At 40.3% G+C, this 24,004-nt stretch overlaps 3 protein-coding genes across 3 annotated transcripts in view; 2 read left to right on the top strand and 1 right to left on the bottom strand.

Moving 5' to 3' along the window:
• The first annotated feature begins 1,902 nt into the window (after positions 1 to 1,902).
• On the top strand, positions 1,903 to 9,588 carry LOC308299648 (ankyrin repeat and LEM domain-containing protein 2-like). Its single transcript, XM_080743440.1, has 13 exons — positions 1,903 to 1,995; positions 2,634 to 2,765; positions 3,350 to 3,736; positions 4,221 to 4,358; positions 4,486 to 4,661; positions 4,896 to 5,084; positions 5,561 to 5,683; positions 5,796 to 5,862; positions 5,946 to 6,127; positions 6,437 to 6,555; positions 7,022 to 7,633; positions 8,042 to 8,173; positions 8,265 to 9,588. The coding sequence occupies exons 3-13, from the start codon at positions 3,391 to 3,393 to the stop codon at positions 8,380 to 8,382; spliced, it is 2,202 nt and encodes a 733-aa protein (XP_080599566.1). The 5' UTR covers positions 1,903 to 1,995; positions 2,634 to 2,765; positions 3,350 to 3,390; the 3' UTR covers positions 8,383 to 9,588.
• Positions 9,589 to 9,727: 139 nt separating this feature from the next.
• Positions 9,728 to 15,304, bottom strand: LOC308299475 (serine/threonine-protein phosphatase PGAM5, mitochondrial-like). The gene is made up of 6 exons (XM_080743256.1): positions 14,935 to 15,304; positions 13,767 to 13,936; positions 13,533 to 13,658; positions 12,359 to 12,444; positions 11,936 to 12,066; positions 9,728 to 11,805 (listed from the first exon to the last, which is right to left on the bottom strand). Exons 1-6 carry the CDS (start codon positions 15,156 to 15,158, stop codon positions 11,655 to 11,657), a joined length of 888 nt encoding a protein of 295 aa, XP_080599382.1. The 5' UTR covers positions 15,159 to 15,304; the 3' UTR covers positions 9,728 to 11,654.
• A 648-nt stretch (positions 15,305 to 15,952) lies between these two features.
• cplane1 (ciliogenesis and planar polarity effector 1) overlaps positions 15,953 to 24,004 on the top strand; it is a 36,410-nt gene continuing 28,358 nt past the window's right edge. The window contains exons 1-10 of the mRNA XM_080743438.1: positions 15,953 to 16,063; positions 16,965 to 17,123; positions 17,727 to 17,862; positions 18,232 to 18,375; positions 18,483 to 18,715; positions 18,872 to 18,978; positions 19,068 to 19,224; positions 19,336 to 19,439; positions 19,823 to 20,005; positions 20,162 to 20,411. Of these exons, the coding sequence (XP_080599564.1) occupies positions 17,043 to 17,123; positions 17,727 to 17,862; positions 18,232 to 18,375; positions 18,483 to 18,715; positions 18,872 to 18,978; positions 19,068 to 19,224; positions 19,336 to 19,439; positions 19,823 to 20,005; positions 20,162 to 20,411 (1,395 nt within the window). The 5' untranslated portion in view covers positions 15,953 to 16,063; positions 16,965 to 17,042. The remainder of the gene's footprint in view (positions 16,064 to 16,964; positions 17,124 to 17,726; positions 17,863 to 18,231; positions 18,376 to 18,482; positions 18,716 to 18,871; positions 18,979 to 19,067; positions 19,225 to 19,335; positions 19,440 to 19,822; positions 20,006 to 20,161; positions 20,412 to 24,004) is intronic.

The following is a 24,004-nucleotide window of genomic DNA, read 5'->3' as shown; positions in this document are numbered from 1 at the left end:
TAGGCCTAGTGCTTTGGGTCATGGAGAAATTCTTGCTTATAACTTCACTGTTTAAAGTGTCAGTTTCATTTCCAAATAAACCTCTCATTACAATAGGCATACACTTACACCTTGGGTCTGCTAAATCAGCAGACATTTATATAACTTACAGTTTCACTGCCAAAGATGTCATACTCTCTCACTTTTTCACACTAGCCTATAACTGGAATGAACCTGCATGCTGCTGTGCTGACATTAATACAGAATCCCATTTCTGCTTGGCAGGCAGGAGTGAATGAACCAATGAAGTTCTCAGTTAAAAAGTCATCTCACCCCTTTTTGACTGCCCTCATCTCTGTCATGATGAAAGTGTGTGTGTGTGTGTGTGTGTGTGTGTGTGTGTGTGTGTGTGTGTGTGTGTGTGTGCGTGCGTGAGAGAGAGAGAGAGAGAGAGAGAGAGAGAGAGAGAGAGAGAGAGAGAGAGAGAGAGAGAGAGAGAGAGAGAGAGTGAGAGAGGAGTGGAGTGGAGTGGAGTGGAGTGGAGTGGAGTGGCCTCTCCTCTCCACTTTGGAGCAACCAGGTTAACTCTATCTGTATATCTAAACCATAATAGAATCACATGCACAACTATAATCATTACAATAGTGTTTCTTCAGTAGCCTGATAATAAACCCCTGTATTTAGTCAACAGAATTCCAAGGAGTGACTGACAACTCATACAAAAACAAGTGAAACTGGAAGTGATAAAGAATAATAATAAATAAATATGTGAAGACAAAATTGGAACTGGAACACAACCCATCTGTAATAGGCCTATGCTTTTCTGTTTACTTACTTTACCCAGCTGTTATAGCCTACTGAAACATGGCAATGATTACCATTAGAATATAGACAGCTTTAACCTTTTAACAAGTAAGCTTTTGTTTGAACCGCACGGTCCAAAACTGGACTAATGACAATTTGGTTCAATTATGAAAGAACAATTAGGCTATTGTTTACAATGGCGCTGGTCACATGCATGCTCCTCGCTGTTGCAGCACTGCCACCCTCTGGCCAAACCACAAGCATACATGTGCCCAAACGACTGCGCACTTATTAAGTTGTAAATGTCACTTTTTTCCTCCAGTATATACAGTATAATACTTATAATAATAATAATAAATAATTATCGTTGTTGTTGTTGTTGTTGTTGTTGATAATGACATAATTTCCAAAAGGGCTGACTGACTTGTTATTCAACATAGCCTATCCATGTCATGTCATGAACCCGCATGACTCATCGGGTCACAGACGTTTGAGGCAAACCAGGGGCAACCCGGTGTCAGTTTCCAGTGGTGGAAAAGGTAGACCTACTCAAATGTTTTACTAAAGTAAAAGTATCAATACTGCAATGTAGAAATACTCTAAGTAAAAGTCAGGAATTCAAAATGAACTTGAATAAAATTACAAAAGTATTGGCCTACTTGATGCTTATAAAATAGTTATAAAATCTCTCAATCACCCATCAAAAGTAAAAGTAGGCCTACTAGGCCTACAACATGTTTGAAAATAGCAGATCTACAAGCTCCCAGTAAAGTACAAATATGATATATCCCAAAACAAGTACAGCACTTAGTTACTTTACACCACTGCCTGGTTTCTATTTACTGCGCAGTGCCCATATTTGGCCTAAAGCCCGCCTAACTGTATCCGGTATCCTCAACGCTCACATAACATGCAAGCCGATCCTAGCACGCTGACCATTTTCGTATCCTGTCTAGGCCGGATATTTAATTTACGATCCAAACTGCAAAGCCAACGTATCCTATCCAGAGTCCAGAGCTTTCTAGTCCAGTGTGACACGCACCAGTAATGATACGTGGGCACTGTGACCACGCCTTCTACTGTAAAAGTTGTGCTTGGAACCCCACTATGGCCAGAATGTGTAGTTGAGACTGAATCCTCCAAGGAAAAATAAAGGAAACGTCTAGAAGGAAGGAGCACATGCTACTGCACTCAAAAGGGCTTCATATATTCGTACGTGAGTACTTTTTTCATATTACGAATGACGACGAAAGATACGAGGAAGATAAACGCTTATTTCTGAAGGTAAATGATAGTTGACTGGCATATTTTCTGACTGAGTCACCCGCACCCATGCCAGCAGCCAGAGCAAGGGTGCCACTTATTTGAAACGTCAAACATTCTGAAAAAGGACAAAACAAGCCATTCACGACCAAATATCCTCAAAATATCCCAAAAGACAACTGATATGCTGATTCATCCTATCCAACAATTTGTGAAGAATTCAGATATTAATTCTTAAAAGTAGGAATAGCCTACCACTTTAGATGCCCAGTTCTGAAAGGACTTTGTGCTGTATCAAAGCAACCACAGAGTAGGCCTACTGTAATTTAGCAAAGGATCTTTGCAGGACATTTATCTGGACAGTGGACACGGAGCATGTACATTTGTGTATAATTTTAAATACACACATGTTTTGGCTATAATATACAGCAGTGATTCTCACAGTTTGGCCATGGACCCCCCAAGTTTATCTCTGGGACATCCCCTCCACATCTTTGAAAAATCCCCTGTCATTTTCAGTTTAGAGTGTAGAAACCAATTGGTACAATTTGTTCCTAATTTTCCTAATTTTGTTTGGAATTTCCCAGGAGGTTCAACCTCTGGGAAGTGGAAGCCCATCAAGGACCACTGACTGCATGGGGGTCCTTGCCTCGGATCTCACTTTAAGAACCAGTCGCTAACAGTCCTTGAGAAGAGATTGTGAAATAGTCAGAAGAACAGTAGGTACACCAACACTTCCCAGAATGTAACTTAATATCTTACTCTAACTACTCTGTCATTACCATGTTTTTATCAGTACTTAGTTAACCATAGCAATTATGGGGAAATACAGATAATACAGGATAATGTTGGGGTTGAGTTCCATTTTCTTTTATAATCCTATATTGAATATAGTCGAGGCTGGAGTTGACTAAACTGGTTCTTATTGGTTTGCTATAGCCAAATCATTTTCACTTGAATGGTCTACTCAAATATCAGTTGTTTCAGAGTAAGTATTATGCCAATTTCAAATAGATAATTCTCTTGTAACCTACTAATGTGGGACAATGAATAAAATACACTCCTGAGTCCTGTGCTGTCCATTCCCACCACAATTATATTTGCCACCACCAAATACATATTACATACAGATACAGATTCCTGTATCATATATCTGTTATTCTTTTGATATTATGTTCAGGACATGTTGAGATGCCAGAAGATAGGCTTCAACAGATAGATAATCACAACATTCTTATCTTGGTTGGTATTTTATTAACATGAATAAAATCAGAACATTACATTTGTTTTTACTTATCAACAGGTACCACGGAGACGCCGATAGGCCTTGTTAATGATAACAACATGGACACCGTCATTGGCAGACTACAGAGCATGACAGCAGACCAGTTACGAGAGTCAATGCTTGGAGCAGGGCTGAAATGCGGCCCAATAACCTCAACCACACGGACCACCTATGAGAGGAAGTTGGCCCAAGCCCTGATGGAGAAAGATGATAGACCCGTGTCATGCGACACGGGTGAAGAGGAGGCATATGACCAGAGCCTGAAGTTAAATCAGTCAGTGGAGGAGACTGAGGGAGAGAGAAGTAGAGCTCTGTGTAAACAGGGAGAGGAGAAGCCAACAGGATCAACAGTGGTGTATTATGGCGTATGCCCTCAAAGGGAGGAGGACCCTTTAGCAAAAGATGGTAAGCGCAATCCTGTAATGTTGATACACTTATTGCGACCAAAGGTCGCAGTTAACCATGAGAAACGTCACAGCTTGTCCGTGTGCAGACATCGTCTGTGTACAATTTTTTTACGGTAAAAATGTGTCATCATGATGTCATCGTGCTCTGATGTCACTGTGCTGTCAGGGGAGCCACTCCACCAGAATGGGTTTGCCGCTCTGACACCACACTCTGGCTTCAATGTGATGTCACACTAACAGAATTCCTTTTATGCCCATATATGGAGTTCCCTGATGTGATCAATATTAATGATGCCCTGTTAGAGAGATCCCTGTGGTGCCAGGGGGAACAAATCCCCTTTATGCCCATATATGGAGATCCCTGATGTCCACATCCCTGATGTCCACATCACTGTGGACCTCGGAGGTGTCTTACTAGTTATCCCATGTAGATATCATGTGTGTGTTGTGTTCATGGCCATGTTTCATGTTTTCTTTTCCAGCAGAAAATGTCTATGTCTTTGTGGGCAGGCAGACAGCGCTTAAAGTCATGGGGAAAATGCCAGGGGCGAGGTTCAAAGCCTTTTCAACACGAGAGGAAGCAGAGACATTTTCCAAAGGGATGAATACTCCGAAATCAGGTATGGTGTTGTGTTACACACAATGTTATTTCAGGTAAATTTTACCAATTTACTGTTACATGCTTAGTTAAATAATAAAAATATATTTTTTTATATATATATAAAATATATATTTTCATTTGCTTAGGAACTCCATCTAAAAGTTTGGAGAAGGCCAATGAATTCCCCAACGCTCGAATTCAGGACCTTACATGCAAGCTAAGAATAGCTGTTGAGCAGGGTGACCAGAAAGCATTTATGCAACTTGTGTGGGACAACCCACGCTTCCTTATAGGACATGGAGACAACCCTACAATTGTACATGTAAGTTGTTATTATCTAATAAGAAAAGCTTTCCATAATCTAGCCTATTCTTTAGCCACACGGATGTATGTTCTCCTAAATTCACAACATCATCATGCATCTTTGTGTTTACCATTGTAATAATACATGATTATACTAAAGCAAGAATCTGTACTATGTTTTTATTAAGGTCCTGTAATCTGTGTCCATTTAGTATATCCTGGAAATTGTTTTTCAATGTTTTTTCTTGAACAGATAGGTTGTCACTATAATTGCCTACATGTAGCAGCCAAAGAGAATCAACCTGGGATTGCCAAGGTGCTCTTGGACACACTGGAGAACCCAGCATTTCTGAGATACATGTATCCTCATGACCAGGAGACTGTCCTTCAGAAGCGCATGTCCTACATTGTAGACCTGTATCTCAATACACCAGATAAAACAGTGAGTATTCTGGGAATTCCTGTTATTTTAATTGAAAGCATAGTTTGGTATAGGACAGACCGACAGGAAATTACCAGCATCAGTCTACCTTATGTGGATTGCGCAGTCGACATGCGCTGCACAGTATACATCTGCTGCTATACTCACACACATTTATATCTTATCTCAGGTACTATGTGTAAATATGTAGATACTTTGTTTTGTTTTCTTTGATTGATCTCCTTTCCCTCTTGCCTACCCCCATCTTCTTCCCTTTCTTTTTTCTATGGAAATAACGATTCGATGGGAACTATGCCCGAAAACGAATTTCACCCACTTTTTAACTTCTGTTAACCTGTGATGTGACAATAAAGCTGATTCTGGTAGAGTGTGTGGTGGATTATTTGTGACCTATTTGAAGTCCTGACCTAGTGTGTTGCAACAGAAACACTAGAACTGTGTTTTTGAGAAAATAACCCAATGCTGTTATGTTGCAGTACAACGACACACCTCTTCACTTTGCCTGCAAATTTGGTAGCGCAGAAGTGGTCAACGTGCTGTGTTCCCATTCCACCACAGACAAACAGCGAAGGAATAAGTACGGTGAAATGCCCTGTGATGTAAGTATCACAAAACATACAACTATTACTATGACTATACATCTAGAGCAATAGACACAAATAAAAAGCTTACTACTACTCAGAGCCTTTAATAGTTCTGTTGCAATTGCAGGTGGTTTGTGAGAGGAAAAACAAATATTCATCTGTAATAAGGAAAAAAATTGAAGAATACCTTGAAGGTAAGGTAGAGTTGGGAATCGTTATATTTTATGTTTGTAAAAACAAACTAAATAACTAGGGATTTCAACTGTTTTCCATCTAGATAGGTGCTATCTACATCTACTAAGGGCTACAGACAACAGTGTCCAGCCTGTGTTTAGATTTCCATGTTCACCAAGCCAACTAAAGGAAGATCCTCACCCTCTGGATAATGAATCGGAAGGCAGTCCAATCGATCCTATCCTGGCATTGAGAGCATACGTGGGACCTCTTTCTCCTTCAAAGGTAGTTTAATCTCTGAAGACATTAATACAAATTTAAATCCACTGGATTAATTATACTGTAGAAGAAAGGACTCACGCACACTGTCTTCTTCACTTGCAATTAAAACAGGTATTTATTTGGAACATTTCAGTACACATACCTTTATCAGGTTATATCTAGGTCTCTGTGTGTGTCCTTTCTTCTATGATAGTCGATCCATGGTCTTCTCTGACGATCTACAGTATACCCTGTAGGTGTGCACAATGTTGTGCTCTTTTACTGGGGTTATAATATGTACTGTATGTATTTGACTATTTATCTGTCTTTCAGGCAGAGGCGTTTCATAAACTATGGAAGAATTCACACCGGAACACAGTAGAGAACCCAGCAAATGATTTCCATACTATACTCAAAACAGACCCTGACAGGGGAATGGAGTGTGTGGGAAGGTGAGTCTTCAGTTCACCTCATAAACAGTAACATCCTCAGAGTTGATTTACTTTTTTGAGAGTACACATTTTCCATTTGTACATTCTCTGAGTTACAGACCCTTATGTGTCAATTCGGTTCCATTTGTACAACTCTTAGGGTCTTTACACACCGGGAACGTGACGAGATCAGAGAAAGTGTATGTGAATATTTCACAACAAACTATTAATTTGCTGATGGCTCATTCATACATTTGAAAATAAACACACTTGATAATTTACGACAAGCTGTGACCAGCTCTTGTTTGCACTTGAAATGTTTGGACTGGCCGAGTGGCTTACATTAGCTAGGTGGTTGCATCTGAAAATCAGTATGAGCACAATCTCAATAAAATACACATTTTGAAATAGCTAACACCATCTATCAGGAGAACATGTCTTAAATATTAGTAGTACCATAGTGTTTACTTGCGTGCCTTTTTTGTAGGGAGATGGCACACAAGATGGGCCACCCTTGGGCAGAATACTGGGACTTTCTGGACAGTTTTGTTGACTTATCAACCGAGGAAGGACTGAACAGACTGGAAGACTACCTAGAGGAGAAGGACCGCAGCGTTGCTCACCAAAACACCAGGGAGGTTAATCTCTTAATTGGAAAAAAACATTTGTCATCTTCCACAACAGGAAATGACTCTGTGTCTCCAGTATGCAATCTGCTACAACAGTTTGAGAAAGCCGATTTACTGGATGGCTCAAACTCACATGACAACCAAGGGAAGGCAGACCATGCTGAAGGCCAGCTGGCTAACGGTGTCCATGGGAGTGAGAAGGAAGGCCTGGATTTGGCAAGTGTCGGCTTCTGGACAGCATGGGGAAGGAGGAGCCAGGCAAAACAGAAGAAAGAGGATGATCTATCCAGTACCTCTTCAGAGGAATATCTGACTGCTGATGAGGACTCTGTTGATGAATCCAGAGAGGATGAGAGTGACAGGAAGAACTCTGTTTCTTCATATTCATCTTGCCAATCTATAGAGGACACCAGCGAGTACACACCCCTGAAACCACAACCCAGCACAAGTCGGACACTATTCATTGAAGGGTAATTGTTTTTCATGTACTGTAGAAGGGGCCATTTGTTTCTTGTGGGCTGATGGTTCATATGTACCATAGATATCCTTTTTGGATCGTGATACCTACTAACCTGACTTGCGTCAGATGGTGGCAGTAGTGCGTAGGCTACCGCTCTAGCCTACGCACTACTGCCACCATCTGACGCAAGTCAGGTTAGATACCTACTGATACTGATGAAATTAGCTTAGGGGGCTGTGTCGATTGGCTCCATCCATTTGTTATAAAGCCTATTGTTTTTGTTTAAATTGAAAGCCTTTCATGTTTTTGTTATTTAATGTTAGATGGAGATGTCTGTGGATAAAAAATAAGAAATGACAAAAACAAAGCTCTACAGTACAAACTGCCTAATTTGTGACATAAATATATCTTCTGGCAGGGGTTTCCCCACCAAGTTGGACAACGAGGTACTGTCTGCGATTGAGAACGTCAAGATTAATTCAGAGAGATACCCGTTCATCACCAAGTGGAGGAACATCGTTCGAGCTTATCCATCAACACATAGACTTAGGTGTGTTGTTTTGCTGTGAGATGTGTGAACAGTTTATTATTATCGTCTCTACCATCGGTAAATAACTGTTTTGTGGATGTTATTCTTTCAGCTGGCCAAGTCCTGTGAAGGACCTAATGAAGAAAAAGGATTTCACTTCTCAGAGGATCACCTCACCATGGCATCCAAGATCCCTTTGCTCCCCAAGTGGCCCTGGATCCCCCAACTGATCAGAGCTCAGTAGTGAACAGAATGAATAACTATGGCGGCATTCACACAACGCCATTTTCTAGAGAAAACAGCTAAATAAAATTGCAGACATGTCGTCCGCTTTGACGACAACAGCATTTTCAGGGGTTGAAAACGCAACAAAGTGAAACTACCTTCCAGAGTGGAGTTACTCTCCCTGCAGCAAACAAATGCCAATGTCTTGTTTACTTCTGTGTTGAGCCAAAACTCAACATGGAAACTTGATGCTTCTCATTATTCCACAGACCGTTATGTGCCGGTATTTCACATTTTACTGGGCAAGTTTAATCACATTTTTGATATTTGCTTCAAATTCCTATCTCTACCTCCAATGAAGAAGGGGAATGTAACTGAAATCTACAGAATGCTTCTGCACACTTAGGTTGTAATTTACCCTTGATCTCTTTAGCTTGCTGCCAAATCATTGACTTTACTTTTATATTGAATCATCTTTTCATTAGAGCAGTGTGCAGTGGCATTCTTTCTCATAAGATTGCTTTGTGACTTTGAGAGACTGGCAATCTGACAGTGTGTATCGTTAACACACATACCTGTACATACAGCTGTTGTCGGGTGGAAAACTTCCATGTCCAAAACCGTTGGTTTAAAATAGTGACCGTGAGGCATTGTGTGCTTATAGATCTGCTATTTTCACTAGTTATGTGCAACAGTCATGATGCAGGGCTTTAAATTACAAAAAAACTAGCAAATATGATACTTGGAGAACGAGGTTTCTGCCGGACAGTGACAATACACAAAGTCATGATGAGCACTGACGGCACACAAACACTGAACACTATATACACCCATTCCCATCCTCCTCAAAATGTAATTTTTTCTTCTTGGGCTTCCGCTCTCATCATTTCAGCGTGCATTCATGAAAATGTAAGAAAAAACAAGCATCCAAATGCTCTGCTTTGACCCCGATCTTTGCCATTTTCTGTCTGTATTTAATTTATTTCTTGCACTATTGATGATTATATTTGTACAATGCTTTTCTTTTTTTGCACTTTTTGGTTTAAGGTATTGTTAAAACTTAAGTTGCACTACTGGTCAATCAGTGCAATATTTGTGCATATAAGCACTTAACAATGTTCTAAAAGCTATATTTGCACGTTGAATAATCTTTACATAATGCAAGTTCGTTTTTTTTTTGTTTTTTTTTTGTCTCTGGGAATGTGTTAGATGTTGTGGTGAGTTCTCAGCTATACAGCTTTTATAAATAAAAAATGCCTGATTTGCATCTCACATTTGTTAATTTATTGTGCATGGAATAAAAAACATGAAGAGAACGTGCAGCATACGCATACCAACCATAAAGGCATAACTTATTAGAACCTAGCGTCCCCAATCAGCGAAAATGTCTGATCTACAAGCTCACAATGTGCGTTGTGAGCTTGTAGATCTGCTATTCTCAATATTTATTGCAGAGCAAAAACAGGTGGGGGCCTAGAATATACCCCTAAGAATCCGGACTTTGAACCAAATGTACTTTTGATGTTTTCAAGGGGCGAGTACAAATGAACTTGCTAGGTTCTATTAAATTTACAATGAAAAACTGAGGGCACTGAATCAAAAAGCAAAAAGGTCATAATTATGCAAATTTGTAAAAAGAAGTTCAAACAGAGCTATTAAATGATATCCAGCTCCCTTTGATGTATAAACAATATACCTAAATCATAAGGAATTTAAACAGGCAGATAAATCACGTACTTCAGGAAAATTAATTGGTGAACTTGGCAACTTGCATTAATTGGAAAAGGTGTGAAACAGAATTCAAAATAACTACATAATTATAATAAATGAGTCTCAAAGCATTCCTCACCAGATATCTATTCTGGCAGGAATATGCCTAGAAGATGAATATGGGGTATTTTAGAACATCACTGATGACATCTAAATGCAAAAATGATCTCCAACTGTTGGCCATAATATCTATGCACATTTCATTTGTGTAAAGAAGAAACACATTTTAAACAAGATTCTGGACTTAAATGAGACAATAAAGCAGTTTTTTTTGCTTAGTCTGTATTACTAGAACCACATGGGAATGTATGGGAAACTTGTGGTAATATTTCACAAACTTAAATAGAGAAAATAGATTTATTTTGGATCTCAAGTAAGCCCAGTCAGCACCAATTATTAGCAATGCCACAGAATCCCCAAACTACACCGAGCTGCAATGGGACAATTCAGATTGCTGCAAATTCTCTCTGCAATGTACTGCAACGGTTTCATTACGGTTCCTGTTTCATCGCAAATCATTGGTGTGGACTGGGCTTTAGAAATAATGAACTTGGAAAATATTAACAGATTGTGTTCTCTTAAAAGGACATCAAAATGGAGAATGAGAATGAATTCTATATGGATGACACAAAGTTAACTTGTGACAAGGTTTGTGCAAAAATATATTATTCCAAAATGCTTATCCGTACAAAACTGCATTAAAAATGACAGTGCAAACACAATATTACAAAAGAAAAATATGGCTTTTCGTGATATCCTAGACTAGAGCATTGGTTTTCAAACTTTTCAAGCCACAACCTCCCAAAATAATCATATTTGAACAGAAATTGTAGGAGTTGAGGCATTACATTTAGTTTGACTCAGTCCCACAGATAAATATTGTGAAAGTAGCTCATCTCCAAGCTCGCAAGGCATTGTGAGCATGTAGGTTTTCCTAGGTAATATTTGACAATTTGACAATTTCTTCACTTTACCGTCATCTGGGTACCCCCAAAAAATAATTTGGGGTCCTCCCTGGGAGTCCCAACCACAGAAAACCACTGTCCTAGAGGATAGTCAACAGTGACACAAAAGGCTTTGTTCAAACTGCAGGCAAATCCAATTTGTTTCTCAAATACTCATATCAATTTTGAGTAGCTATTAAGACATGGTCGACCCATCTAGATTGGTTGCTGTGGTAACGACATAGACGTGGATACTCTTTCGTATAACATGAAAATAGCAGATCTACAAGCTGAGCATGTCACGATGTGTTGTGCACTTGTAGATCTGCTATTTGCGGTGAGCGACACCATCCTACGATGACGTATAAATGGTGCTTCAGTGTCCGGGCGTCCAGACTGAGACTCATCAGAAATTTGATTCTCATTTGAAACCACCTAGGAATGTGGCTTTGTGTGTATTTTAGCTGTATGATAGAAAAGAAAAAGAAAAAACAATCTGATCCCAATCTCGATAGGCCAAAAATCGGATTTGGGCTACCAGTCGGACCATAGCCTAAATATTTTCAGGTACGGGTTAGTTTATCAGGAGGCATGAACCCAGAGTCACCCATCATCCTGAGACCCACCCTGCCACTTGGTCTAATGGTGAGCCAGGTGATGCTGCCATTGTTAAGACACAATCGAAGCCAGCCCTCAGGGGGGAACTGCAGAGCCCTGAAATGCAAAGAAATGTGTTATGTTGGAAACCTATGGCAAATCCAAATTCCGTATTTCATTCAAAATCATGCCAAGAAGCATGGGGCGCAAACAACATTCTGTTGTCTTCTTGACAGGAAGCACTGACCTGCACACGAAGTAGCGAATGACATTTGCATGGCAGACAACTATTTCATAGCTGTCTTCTGCTTGCTTGACATCAGCACGGTGGATGTACCGTCGGAAGGCTGCTTCTATTCTGGCGCCATCCTCGTAGTACTGCAACGATAAAGGCTCAGTGCTCTATACAAAGAATTGTGTTCAGCGTGACAACACTTGTGTTGGCATTTTGTTTCTGTGGATGCTACGATCGATAACACCTGATTTAGACTTACTTGCACACTGCTGTCTCACACCAGAAATAACCGATCTACATGCAACACGTTGCAGAACGATGTGTTGTGAGCTTGTAGATATATTTTTGAAGTGAGACACAATGCACAACCAAGTATAGCTCAGGCTTAAGAAGGGAGGACAGAACAGAACAGAACAGAGAAGAAGAATTTCTCACCACAGAGTCAGGCTTTCGAGATATGGGTGGGACTGGCTCAATGGGTGCACCCTCTCGTAATAGGTCACAGCTCACAGAATCAACATCTGAGGCAGAAAGTTTTCATTGCAAAACATATAAGGTACATACATACTGGTACACACACACACACACACACACACACACACACACACACACACACACACACACACACACACACACACACACACACACACACACACACACACACACACACACACACACACACACACAAAACATTTAAAATGTTTAAGATCTACCAGCTCACAAAGTGGCACCATTGCGTGCATTGCAACACGTTGTGAGTTTATTTCACTAATCATCATACAATGAAGTATACAGGGATTAAGTAATTAACCACTAAAACTCACTATACTTAGTAGCTCCTTTCGGAACCTCTCCCTCCGCTATATAACTCAGAGATGAGGTTCCTCAGAGTTAGCTGCCAAAATCCGTAATATCCGGCGAGGGTTCGCCATCATGAACAATTCTTACCTTTTGTGCACATCGCATCCAAAAAGTAAAGGTCGGCTTTCCCTCTCTCTGATGTTACACTTTTAGCATGGAAGAAAATCTAAGCGAGTGGTTGAAATGAGCGTTTAAATCGCTGTTTTTGTCAGCCTGTGGCCAGTTTTTCCCAATTAAATTTTACGGAAGCAGTAATGTGCATGCGTGTCTGGCCACCAATCTGTGTTCCCAGAAATGTTTCGCCACCAAGCAGTCGGGTGAGAAAACTGTCCACAGGCTGACAAAAACAGTAATTTAAACGCTTGTTTCAACCCGTCGCTTAGAATGTCTTCCACGCCAACAAATTTAACATCTGACAGAGGGAAAGCCGACCTTTAATTTTTGGGTGCGATGTTCACAAAAGGTACAAATTGTTCATGTCCGCAAAACTTTGCCAGATATTAACGATTTGGGCAGCTAACTATATATAGCGGAGGGAGAGGTTCAAAAAGGAATTATATACTTAGTAAAACAGACCTGAATTGCATGCAAATCTTTTCCCCCTCTACAGTGTAGAATATACAGTGTAGACTAGAGTATACACCAAATCTCTTCGCTCAAGTGGAAATAATCTCAGAGCCATTTTCATCACACAAGAAAGATTTGGCCTACTTCAAGTGTGTTCATGGTTGTCCTGTTGAATGCTGACCTGGTAGGTACTTGCTGATGATGGAGGCAGTTTCTGTGGCACGGGTCATGGTGGAGTGAACAAGGATGTTATACTTCAGTCCAAGTGCAGCCAATCGCTCACCAGTGAGTTCTGCCTGCTCCCTGCCTGTAAATAAATTGAATAATGGCTTATTTAATTAATCAAGTAATTAATCAAGTGCTTGCCTTTATTATCCAGTTCCATAGAAACATTCAGGGAGCCTATAGGACATACCAAGAGGAGTAAGAATTCTTTCTTTGTCCACTGTCCCACTGAGATTGTACTGTGAGTGTCTTATTAAGAGGATGTGACGGGTAGCTTTGGCCTTGCAGTTCTCCAGTTCTTCTTCTGTACTTTCATGGGCTATCTTCTTCTTCCCATTCAGCACTGTGAGAGGATCTCGTCTGTCACACAGGGGTAACAGGGGTCGGTTAAGTGATCATTAAAATTAGATTAACTTTAGTTACAAACTCACAACAGGTTGAAATGCGTTGTATGTGTAGATTGGCCATTTCTTTCTCTCTTTTTTCTGTTTAAATAAAACGCGCGCGCGCGCACACGCACACACACACACACACACACACACACGTTTCAAGACTTGATCACAGAGGTACTCAAAACTAAGTTCAATCATTCCATTGTTGAAGGGGGTGTGTAAGTAATTTGTTAAAAACTATATTCTGATGGTAGGCCTAAAAATTGCTTAAGGGCAGGGATCTATGGTGCGAGACCCATATGGAGGGGGTCCTCAGAGATACTGCAGGGGGCCACCAAATCTTTGTGTGATAAGAACGTGTTATTTATTTGTTTACATTAACTAATTGAAAATACACATACACATACAATCCAATATGTAGTGGGGGTCCCCACTTAATTTCTCTCTCAAGAGGCTCAGCTAAGGGGTCCTTCCTTGGACTGTTATAGTGTGTTGTTCAGTACATCTATCCAGCTCTTTATTAAACAGAAAATATATTTTCAGGTCGGGATACCAATTCTATCCAATCAGGTGAGAGAACCCCACAAAGATCATTTATCAGTTTCAATTTGAGTATTCTCTGCTATTTTTTTTTATTCGACTATTTTATTTTCTGTATCTTGTATGACTATGAGTGCGTTTGCTCTCCTGATTAAATGCAATTGGTATCAATCAGAAAATATATTTTCAGACAAAGAGCTGGAGAAATGAGGACACCCACCAAGCTAGCCTATTTTCTGACCTCACATCTCCTCCCCCTCGCGCCCTATAAAAAACCCACTGGCAATGGCTTCAATCGGGATACATGATAGAGCTAATAAATCACTTAGACCCCCTTTTAACTAGGGGGGGGGAGCTTTCAAAACACCCACTGAACTGAAGCAACTGAAAGTGTCAGGTTTAAGGAAATGACAAGAACTGGCTTACTTATCCCAGTTGTTGTCCCATGCCGTGGCAGCAGGCGGCACAACGTGGTCAAGCGCTGGTGTTTGTGGTGGTCGAGCAGCTTGCAAGACGTGACTGAACAATGTCCCTTTCTTAGCTCCAGACCACAGGCTCTCCAAATATCCTTTGGAGTCTGCCACTGTCACAAGAAGAGCTGATCCTCCAGCAAGTCCACATATCAGCCTTGACAACACTGTGACTCGCATCCTCCTAACCAGATAGAGAAGGCGCACAAAGCAGTAAGTTGAATCACTCTGTCTACCCTGCGAAGAAAACACGTTAGTTTATCGGTTCAACTTTGGCTACCAAATAATTCTGTTGCTGTATGTTGTTGCGTGTGCTGCTAAGGCACTTAAATAGTACACGTTACAAAAAACAAACACATACACAGTCAAGTACGGAAAGATGGAATGAACAAAATACTTCACACTGTTGCATACGTTTCCTGTTGGAGTGCAAGGAGTATATTGAACAAGGAATGGTCATTGGTCATATGCGTCACGCACTAAAGCACTGGTTCCCAAACGCTGGGTCGGGACCCATTTATGGGTCTCAGACAGATTTGTATGGGTCCCTTCATTTTTTTTGTTTCCCATATTTAGATTTGAAGTTATTATGTCAAAACATTTTCAAACAATATTTCCTCAAAAGCTGCGATTTTCATTATTTAAAAAATACAATGATTTTTCTAATAATTTCATTAATAAATACAAGAACAATCTAAGAAATTCCATAAATCAGACAACACATTTCTAAGAAGAGGGTGTAAGAAGAGGGTGTATGAATGATACTTTTACTGAAACTACTGTTTCATACGTGGTTCCTGTTTCTTTTATTTATTTATTTTATCCTAAAACTTTATCCCACGATTTTTGTAACCCATTTTTTGGGGCCCTGGGAGCTACAATGCTACTACACTCCCTCTGCCGTTCCTGTTTCTGACCGTTCCTTCTTAACACAGCCTTGGCGAGGCAGGCAACTGAAGTACCACAAGGTGGCCGCGCATTCAGGAGGTGACAACAGCACATGATGATAACCAGCCTGTTGGCAACTGTGATTTAAACAAACAACAACACATTTTGCTCTGTGGATAGTCTGGTAGTGATGCGAGGTTAGTAAATGGTTGCATTAACTATCCATTGTTCTTCGTCACTGTATGTCTTTCCAGATATTATGCAGGTCATATGTTATCATAAACATATGGGCATCTCTATTTTTGTGATGTGCAGCGTTCGCGTTCTCTGATGTGGTCTAGTCGAATATGTTGAAACTTGAATAAACGAAGACGCTTAATGTTTTCTACAACAATTAAAAGATGCATTTTAGTTTAGATTAGAACCAGGCTTTATGGAGTACAAATAAGCACATACTTCCTGCCTCTGGGTTTCTAAGGCAACGCGTCGAAGCTTCAACTGTGGTGGAGGGTCATCATGGGAATCGTTTTCCGTTATAAACGCGGAGGGAAATTCGAAACATTTCAAGATTCTTGTATAAATATATTTACCTTACTTGTTTTGATAATTAGAAAATGTTTATACACTAAAAAGCCAATGCTTTGAAGGAGACACCATGCCATATGGTCTTGTCTTGTTTGCAATAATAGCCACAGTTGGCTAACTAGCATAAGCTTTATCAAACATCATACTGCAGTGGCAGTATTAATTGTGTATTAGTTATAGTGTTAATACGGTAGTTGTCTAACTACCATTACAACACTACCCCTCACATTATATGTGTGGGACAGATCATTCCAGTTGTTCCATTGTGGTGCTATGTTGTGGTGTTATGACAAAGTTGTTTTCCAACTACCATGGTTGTTCATCTCAAGGATCCCCAAATGTAAGTTAACCACTTAACCACGGTAAACCACCCCCAGCATCCTTATTCTGGGGAAAATATAAAATGGCAAAAAAGATTGTAGAGTTCTAATTTTCTAATTTCACCCTGAGGGACAACGATCAACCAAGTATAGGGTTTAAGTTAACCTCAGCTAACCTCAGTTTTCCCTTTAGCAGGCTCACCCAGTTTCTACATGAACGAGCATCCCTAGCTGTGTCATTGATGGACAGGATTGGTGCTGTCCATGAGAAATGAAGCTGAACCTGGAGGTTGTGCTGTCATCCAGCATCAAAAGGAAGAAACCATGGCCACGATTCTGCTGGCTTGGACTGGTAAATAGACTAAACTGTGATAGAGTACCATACTGTTTGTTAGCTGTCTGCTGTGGTGGAAGAGGTAGCCTATCCAGATTGTTTCACTTTAAGTAAAAGTAGCAATACTACATGCTCTCAACAAGTAGAAGTCCTGCCTTAAAAATGCTACTTGAGTAAAAGAACAAAGGTATTGGCATCAATCAAATTTTACTTAAAGTAACAATTGCGATATAATCTATGAAGATAATTAAATATTTGTAAAATGTGTGTGTTTTTTTTTTTACATAGCCGAGCTTGTAGATCGGCTATTTTTTGATCTGAATAATAATCTGCAAAGTTACTAGTAACTGTAGTTTTAAATAATTGTAGTGGACTAAAAAAGTACAATATTTGAGTATGAGATATAGAGGAGTAGCAGTATATAAAGTATAAAAAAATAGAAATACTCAAGTAAAGTAAAAGAACCACAAAGTTGTACTTAAGGACAGTACTTGAAATATACTTAGTTACTTTCCACCACTGGCTTTCTTTTGATGACAGCTGATTTATATATTGTACAACAAAGTATAATTCAGGCTTAACCTTGTTGAGAGTATGTTATGTGTGGATTTTAATGTCCAGGAGAAGGAGTCTGTTTTCCTGCTGGATGACAAGCGTATCAGTGAGATCAACATGGTGACTGGTCGCACCAAGAGGAAGACTCCTAAACTCTACCCCTTGCTGACCAATATGGTGACGATGGCTGCATCTCAGAACGGTGGGTTTGAACTTACATAAGGGCTGCAACTATCGAATATTTTCTTGAAGATGATTCTATAATGATTCTATAATCCTGAAGTTTGTTTAAGAATAATTGTTTTACATAATGAATAGATTAACGACTTATGCTTGATCGCACAAAAGTGCCTTGCATCATCATGTTTTCAATCATTTTGTGATTTGTTTTTGAAAACCTTTTGCCTATAATGACATGCCCAAAATATGGATTGATTTATAATCAATTACTTCATAAAATGAATCGATGAATGAATTATATTATTATTCTTTTTATAATCTAATATTATGCAAGTAAACATAAAGTACTATTATTGCCATTGAGATCATGCCACTCTCTTTTGTCCCACAGGAGTATGGCTTGCTGGACTATTAGTCTCTGGAGAGCTGTTTCTCTGGAACAGGGATAAAGATTCATTAAAGATGACTGCGGCAGCCCCTAAAGTAGCTCAGCTGGTTACTGATGCTCAAGGTTTGTATAATTCAACTGCCCGATGTGAACCTAACATGTGTTTTAACTTGAGGCAAGTTCCAGCCAACTGTTTTTAAATAGCAATGACATATTAAATCTCAAATCCATGAATGTGTGTGTTGTTGTCGCAGGGAATGGCAAACGTCTGTCTCTCCAGGTGTCAGCGGATGGGATGCGTGTGCTCCTTGTAACTCTAACAGGGCAGGTGTGTCTGTGGGAGGCTGCAGATATCAGGGACTTGACAGGGCTACGAGATGGCACTGCAAGAGGAAGCTGGACTCATATACAGCCCCTGGAAGATACAGTTCTACCTTCATCACAAGACAAAGAAGCATCACACCACAGCATCTTTGTCAAGTCAGAGGTCAACATAATTTAATTTAAATATTAGTAAATATATTTGCATCTGGCTGCCTGTTTGTGCTGTTTTATAGTGTAAATAAATTACTCTCTTTTTCACTATTGTTCAATTTGATTGATATGTTCATATGTGTATCTGCCCCCAAAATGCTCAATACAGGCCATGGGTGATGTCTGCTTGTCAGTGTTTGCTTTCACATCTGAGGAGAAACTAATGATCACCTTCCTAAAAATTCAGTGGGTGGAAGGCCATGTGAACCAAGTTAGGTGAGTGGACTGGTCTGTGTGGGACACCAACATATTATAATGAGGAACATGTCTACTGTGCCTTTAACTTGGTTTATTTCTTACTCTAGTTCTGTGGGATACAGCGTAAGATGGACGAACAAGACATATCTCATGTCTGGTCTCTCTCCACCCTGTCATCCAGTGAAGTCCAGAGGGGCATTGCTGCCAGCCTTTTCCCCTGATGGCCTACTATTAGCCATCGCCCTGAACCAGAGAGATCCCAGAGTGAGCATCTGGTCTCCCATGTTTTGCTTATTCAATTCTTCTGTCCATTGATGGCTGCTGCACAACTCTCTGAAAATGTGAATTCATTTTCTTTTCTTTTCTTTTTTTTAGACTACACAGGTTCTCTTTGTCAGCACACAGAATTTTGTCTCTGTGTCCAGTGGACTTGGCGGATGTGGCAGCAAGAAACTAGAAATCCCATCAAAATATGTGAGGTAGAGTATAACTGAAATGGAACAAACACAATTTTATTAACTCACCTTGTCGGGCTTGACTTTATAGGATGTTACTTTAACCACTTAAGCCCTATTCCGACACGTGTGCTTATAGATCAGCCGTCTTTGAAATATTGCATATGTTGATACTTGATATTTCTGAGTAGACCGTGCTTATCTCATTTTAGTAAACTATATTGTCTATACACTGTGGTTTTATGTACATGCGTGTTGTTGAATTTGTGTGGCCAGAATGCCACTTACATTCAGTAACTTCTAGAAACCCCAGTTCACATCTCAATTATATAAATGTTTGGAGTTTATTAGTCTTTGCTGGAGAAACTTTATTTAAGGGCTCAGTGAATTCACTTTCTGTGTCCTAGGTCCTACTGGGTGGGTAGTGTGAGCTGGGCTCCAAGTGGACTTTTCCTGGCCTGTGTTCTAAAGAGAGGCTCCCTTCTTATGCTGGCTCGTCTTGGGGCTCTTCTGTCTCTGTCCACCTCTGGCTGCAATGTGGACTTTGGTCCTGCACACTTCCTACCTCTGCACCCTCTGGTCACCTACAGGTAATATTAAACATTTTTCAAAAATAGTTAAAAGTGGAGATCTAGAAGCTCACAACTGTTGTGAGCTTTTGGATGGGCTATCTTCGCTACAACAAAGTATACAAGGCTTAAGTAGTTACCTTCCAATTTTGTACCAACTACCCCTTCTCGTTTTAGGCCACCAATGTCTGCGGGGAAACAAGATGCTTCTCTGTCAAGCTCCAGTTTGTCCGTACGGGATATGCTGAGGCAGCGTTATTCTGTGACCTGGCATCCACGTATGTTCTACTTCATTGTGTCCGACGGCTACATGGCTACAGTCCTGAGGGTGCCAGAGAGGCCCACCCCTGCCCTCCTTATTAAAGACCTGCTGCAAGACTCTTGCAAAGGCCTGGAGAAGACTAGACGGATGTTGGAGAGTTTACAGGTGAGAAACGAGAGACTTCCTGGAAGAGAGAATAGCCACACTGAATGGATGCACCAGTGGGGAGAGAGTGTAGGAGTTATATGAAGGTAGTGTGGCGGCCTTGCCCCTCTGCCTCACTGTTGGAAATATAGTTCATGAAGTAATGTCGAACCTGTGGTGGAAATATTTATAGAGTAACAAAAGTCTAAATCTCACAAGGCTACTCATTTAGCGGTACCTGCAGCTGTCAATCTAACAGCTGAGTTCTCTCCCCCACCTATGCTTGCTCTCTCACTCTGTCAGCAAATCTGTACCCTGGGTAACTATTTGTATGTTGTCTTTATGTTTAGAACATATCCTTATAAGACCATGTTAACATGTTAGAATAGCATCTTGGACTATAAGAGCTGTATGGTAATGGTACTAGGGAAGTCTTCTGCCTGCCAGCAGGCCAGAGCTCTCTGATGCTGTGTATGCTGTTTCTCTGATGCTGAAATCTTCAATATAGTTTGACTTCACCCTGACTGGATATTAATATTTTTCTATCATATTTTGGCGAGCCAGCTAGGAGCAATATTTCATCTTTCACCATAGATGGATACTTGCTCAAAAGAACCGGGGGTGAAGACACTTTTTTGGGAAAGGAGATTTTTGGAAAGCAGACCCAGAGAAAGCCACCACCACCATGAGGGACAAAGAGGAGACAACGACAGAAGCAACTTGCAAGCTATGCAAAATCAACAAGAACTGACTTTCATCAAATCTACAAGAATGGAACCTCGCGGATCGATCTATTCTGTGAAGACAGCTCCAACATCATGGACAGAGGGAAGCTTGCTGTTCACTAACAAGGAAAGCAAGCCTACCACCAAATCACACAGATTGACAGCAGAGGTGACGGAATCGACACCACGTCGAACACCAACAGACTTTTGCCACAGCAGGATACCAAGCCAAGGAGACACACATGCGGTGTGAGAGCCACTGGACGCTGGACCCCACCAGACCAGTGGAGATCGCTGAAGCAAAGACATTAACCGCCACATGCCATAAGCCAAATGAAGATGGGAGGAACGGAGAGACGCCATGAAGACTACAACAACTATGTGTTTGATATTAAGCTGAGTAATTTATATAGGAATAATATTAGCTGAAAGTTGATATCTAAAATATGAGTCAACAAGGCATTTGCCACTAATGTGAGAATATTTGTTTTTATGGTCTACATTCTGATATTCCAACATAAGAGTTGTCGCAGCTCTGCATGGTGACTAAGGGTCAAGGAATGACTGAGTCAGATGAGAGTGGACATGCGGGCTCTTGATTTTGGAAAACAGAATTTCAAAGTACAAACAAATATGGATTCACATTTACTAAATTCTAGCTCTCTTATATTTCAGTGTAAACAAGCAAGCCAGTTGGTAATGTTATAAAACATAACATAAGATACCAAGAACAAGTCAAGTTTGACTGAATGTAGGACTGTTCACTAACAAATCTGTTGAAAACACTTGTACGTGAGGACTAAATTCCATGTTACAAGATTCCATGTAGCGAATTGCACTATTGCAATTCCACGTGATGCTATGTTTAATTCAGACAACCCTTAAAAACGAGAGAAACCTCTCAAACCCAAACAAGCAGATCTACTATTCTGTAAGGTATAGCTCAACATGTAATTGTCTGAAATGTCTATTGATTTGGCACTCTATAAATATCCTGTTGTATGTAAATGAATAGATTCATTCACAAAAAAAAAGGATGGAATGTGGTAGAAATATTTATAGTGTAACAAATGTATTACAAATGTGCAATATGTGTGTGTGTATGTATAGTCTAAATCTCTCACAAGGCTACTTACTCATGTAGATGTACCTGCAGCTGTCACTCTAACAGCTGAGTTCTCTCCCCCACTACTTCACTCTGTGTCAGCATAAAACCTGTACTAAGTGAACCTATACATGGTCATTGCAACTTAACCAGTCAGCCTTATTATATACTGTATGGTACTTAATATAGCTGTTTAGATTCTCTCTCCATCTAGGGAGAGCACCTTGGTGTATAAGAGGTGTCCCATATGACACTTCAGGAGGTCTTCTGCCCGACAGGGCAAAGCTCTGGCCAGCAGGCCAGAGCTCTCTGATGCTGTGTATGCTGTTTGTCTGCTGCTGAAATCTTCAATAAATGTTTGACTTCACCCTGACTGGAACATTAATATTTTTCTATCATAATTTGGCGAGCCAGCCAGGAGCAATATTTCATCTTTCACCATAGATGGATACTTGCTCAAAAGAACCTTGGGATGAAGGAATTTTTTGGAAAGGAGATTTTTGAAAGCAGACCTAAAGCAGGTCCACCACCATGGAGAACAAAGAGGAGACCACTACAGAAGCAACTTGCAAGATATGCAAAATCAACAAGAACTGACTTTCAGCAGATCTACAAGAATGGAACCTCGCGGATCGATCTTTCCTGTGAAGACAGCTCCAACATCATGGACAGAGGGAAGCTTGCTGTTCACTAACAAGGAAAGCAAGCCTACCACCAAATCACACAGATTGACAGCAGAGGTGACGGAATCGACACCACGTCGAACACCAACAGACTTTTGCCACAGCAGGATACCAAGCCAAGGAGACACACATGCGGTGTGAGAGCCACTGGACGCTGGACCCCACCAGACCAGTGGAGATCACTGAAGCAAAGACATTAACCGCCACATGCCATAAGCCAAATGAAGATGGGAGGAACGGAGAGACGCCATGAAGACTACAACAACTATGTGTTTGATATTAAGCTGAGTAATTTATATAGGAATAATATTAGCTGAAAGTTGATATCTAAAATATGAGTCAACAAGGCATTTGCCACTAATGTGAGAATATTTGTTTTTATGGTCTACATTCTGATATTCCAACATAAGAGTTGTCGCAGCTCTGCATGGTGACTAAGGGTCAAGGAATGACTGAGTCAGATGAGAGTGGACATGCGGGCTCTTGATTTTGGAAAACAGAATTTCAAAGTACAAACAAATATGGATTCACATTTACTAAATTCTAGCTCTCTTATATTTCAGTGTAAAACAAGCAAGCCAGTTGGTAATGTTATAAAACATAACATAAGATACCAAGAACAAGTCAAGTTTGACTGAATGTAGGACTGTTCACTAACAAATATAGATTTCACATTTACTAATGTTTCTGTTGAAAACACTTGTACGTGAGGACTAAATTCCATGTTACAAGATTCCATGTAGCGAATTGCACTATTGCAATTCCACGTGATGCTATGTTTAATTCAGACAACCCTTAAAAACGAGAGAAACCTCTCAAACCCAAACAAGCAGATCTACTATTCTGTAAGGTATAGCTCAACATGTAATTGTCTGAAATGTCTATTGATTTGGCACTCTATAAATATCCTGTTGTATGTAAATGAATAGATTATTCATTCACAAAAGAAAAGGATGGAATGTGGTGGAAATATTTATAGAGTAACAAAAGTCTAAATCTCACAAGGCTACTCATTTAGCGGTACCTGCAGCTGTCAATCTAACAGCTGAGTTCTCTCCCCCACCTATGCTTGCTCTCTCACTCTGTCAGCAAATCTGTACC

This window comes from Nannobrachium achirus (assembly GCF_963921795.1).
Source record: "Nannobrachium achirus genome assembly, chromosome: 15".
Classification (NCBI taxonomy): Eukaryota; Metazoa; Chordata; class Actinopteri; order Myctophiformes; family Myctophidae; genus Nannobrachium; species Nannobrachium achirus.
Note: the sequence above shows the minus strand (reverse complement) of the source record. Positions and strands in the feature narration are given on the sequence as shown.

Coding starts and splice junctions, on each gene's coding strand:
- LOC308299648 (XM_080743440.1), top strand. CDS start 3,391: ATGGACACCGTCATTGGCAGACTACAGAGCATGACAGCAGACCAGTTA. Junction 4,359..4,485: donor GATGAATACTCCGAAATCAG/GTATGGTGTTGT, acceptor TCATTTGCTTAG/GAACTCCATCTAAAAGTTTG. Junction 8,174..8,264: donor CCATCAACACATAGACTTAG/GTGTGTTGTTTT, acceptor TTATTCTTTCAG/CTGGCCAAGTCCTGTGAAGG.
- LOC308299475 (XM_080743256.1), bottom strand. CDS start 15,158: ATGCGAGTCACAGTGTTGTCAAGGCTGATATGTGGACTTGCTGGAGGA. Junction 12,445..13,532: donor CATCAGCAAGTACCTACCAG/GTCAGCATTCAA, acceptor TTTCTGCCTCAG/ATGTTGATTCTGTGAGCTGT. Junction 11,806..11,935: donor ATTCGCTACTTCGTGTGCAG/GTCAGTGCTTCC, acceptor TTTGCATTTCAG/GGCTCTGCAGTTCCCCCCTG.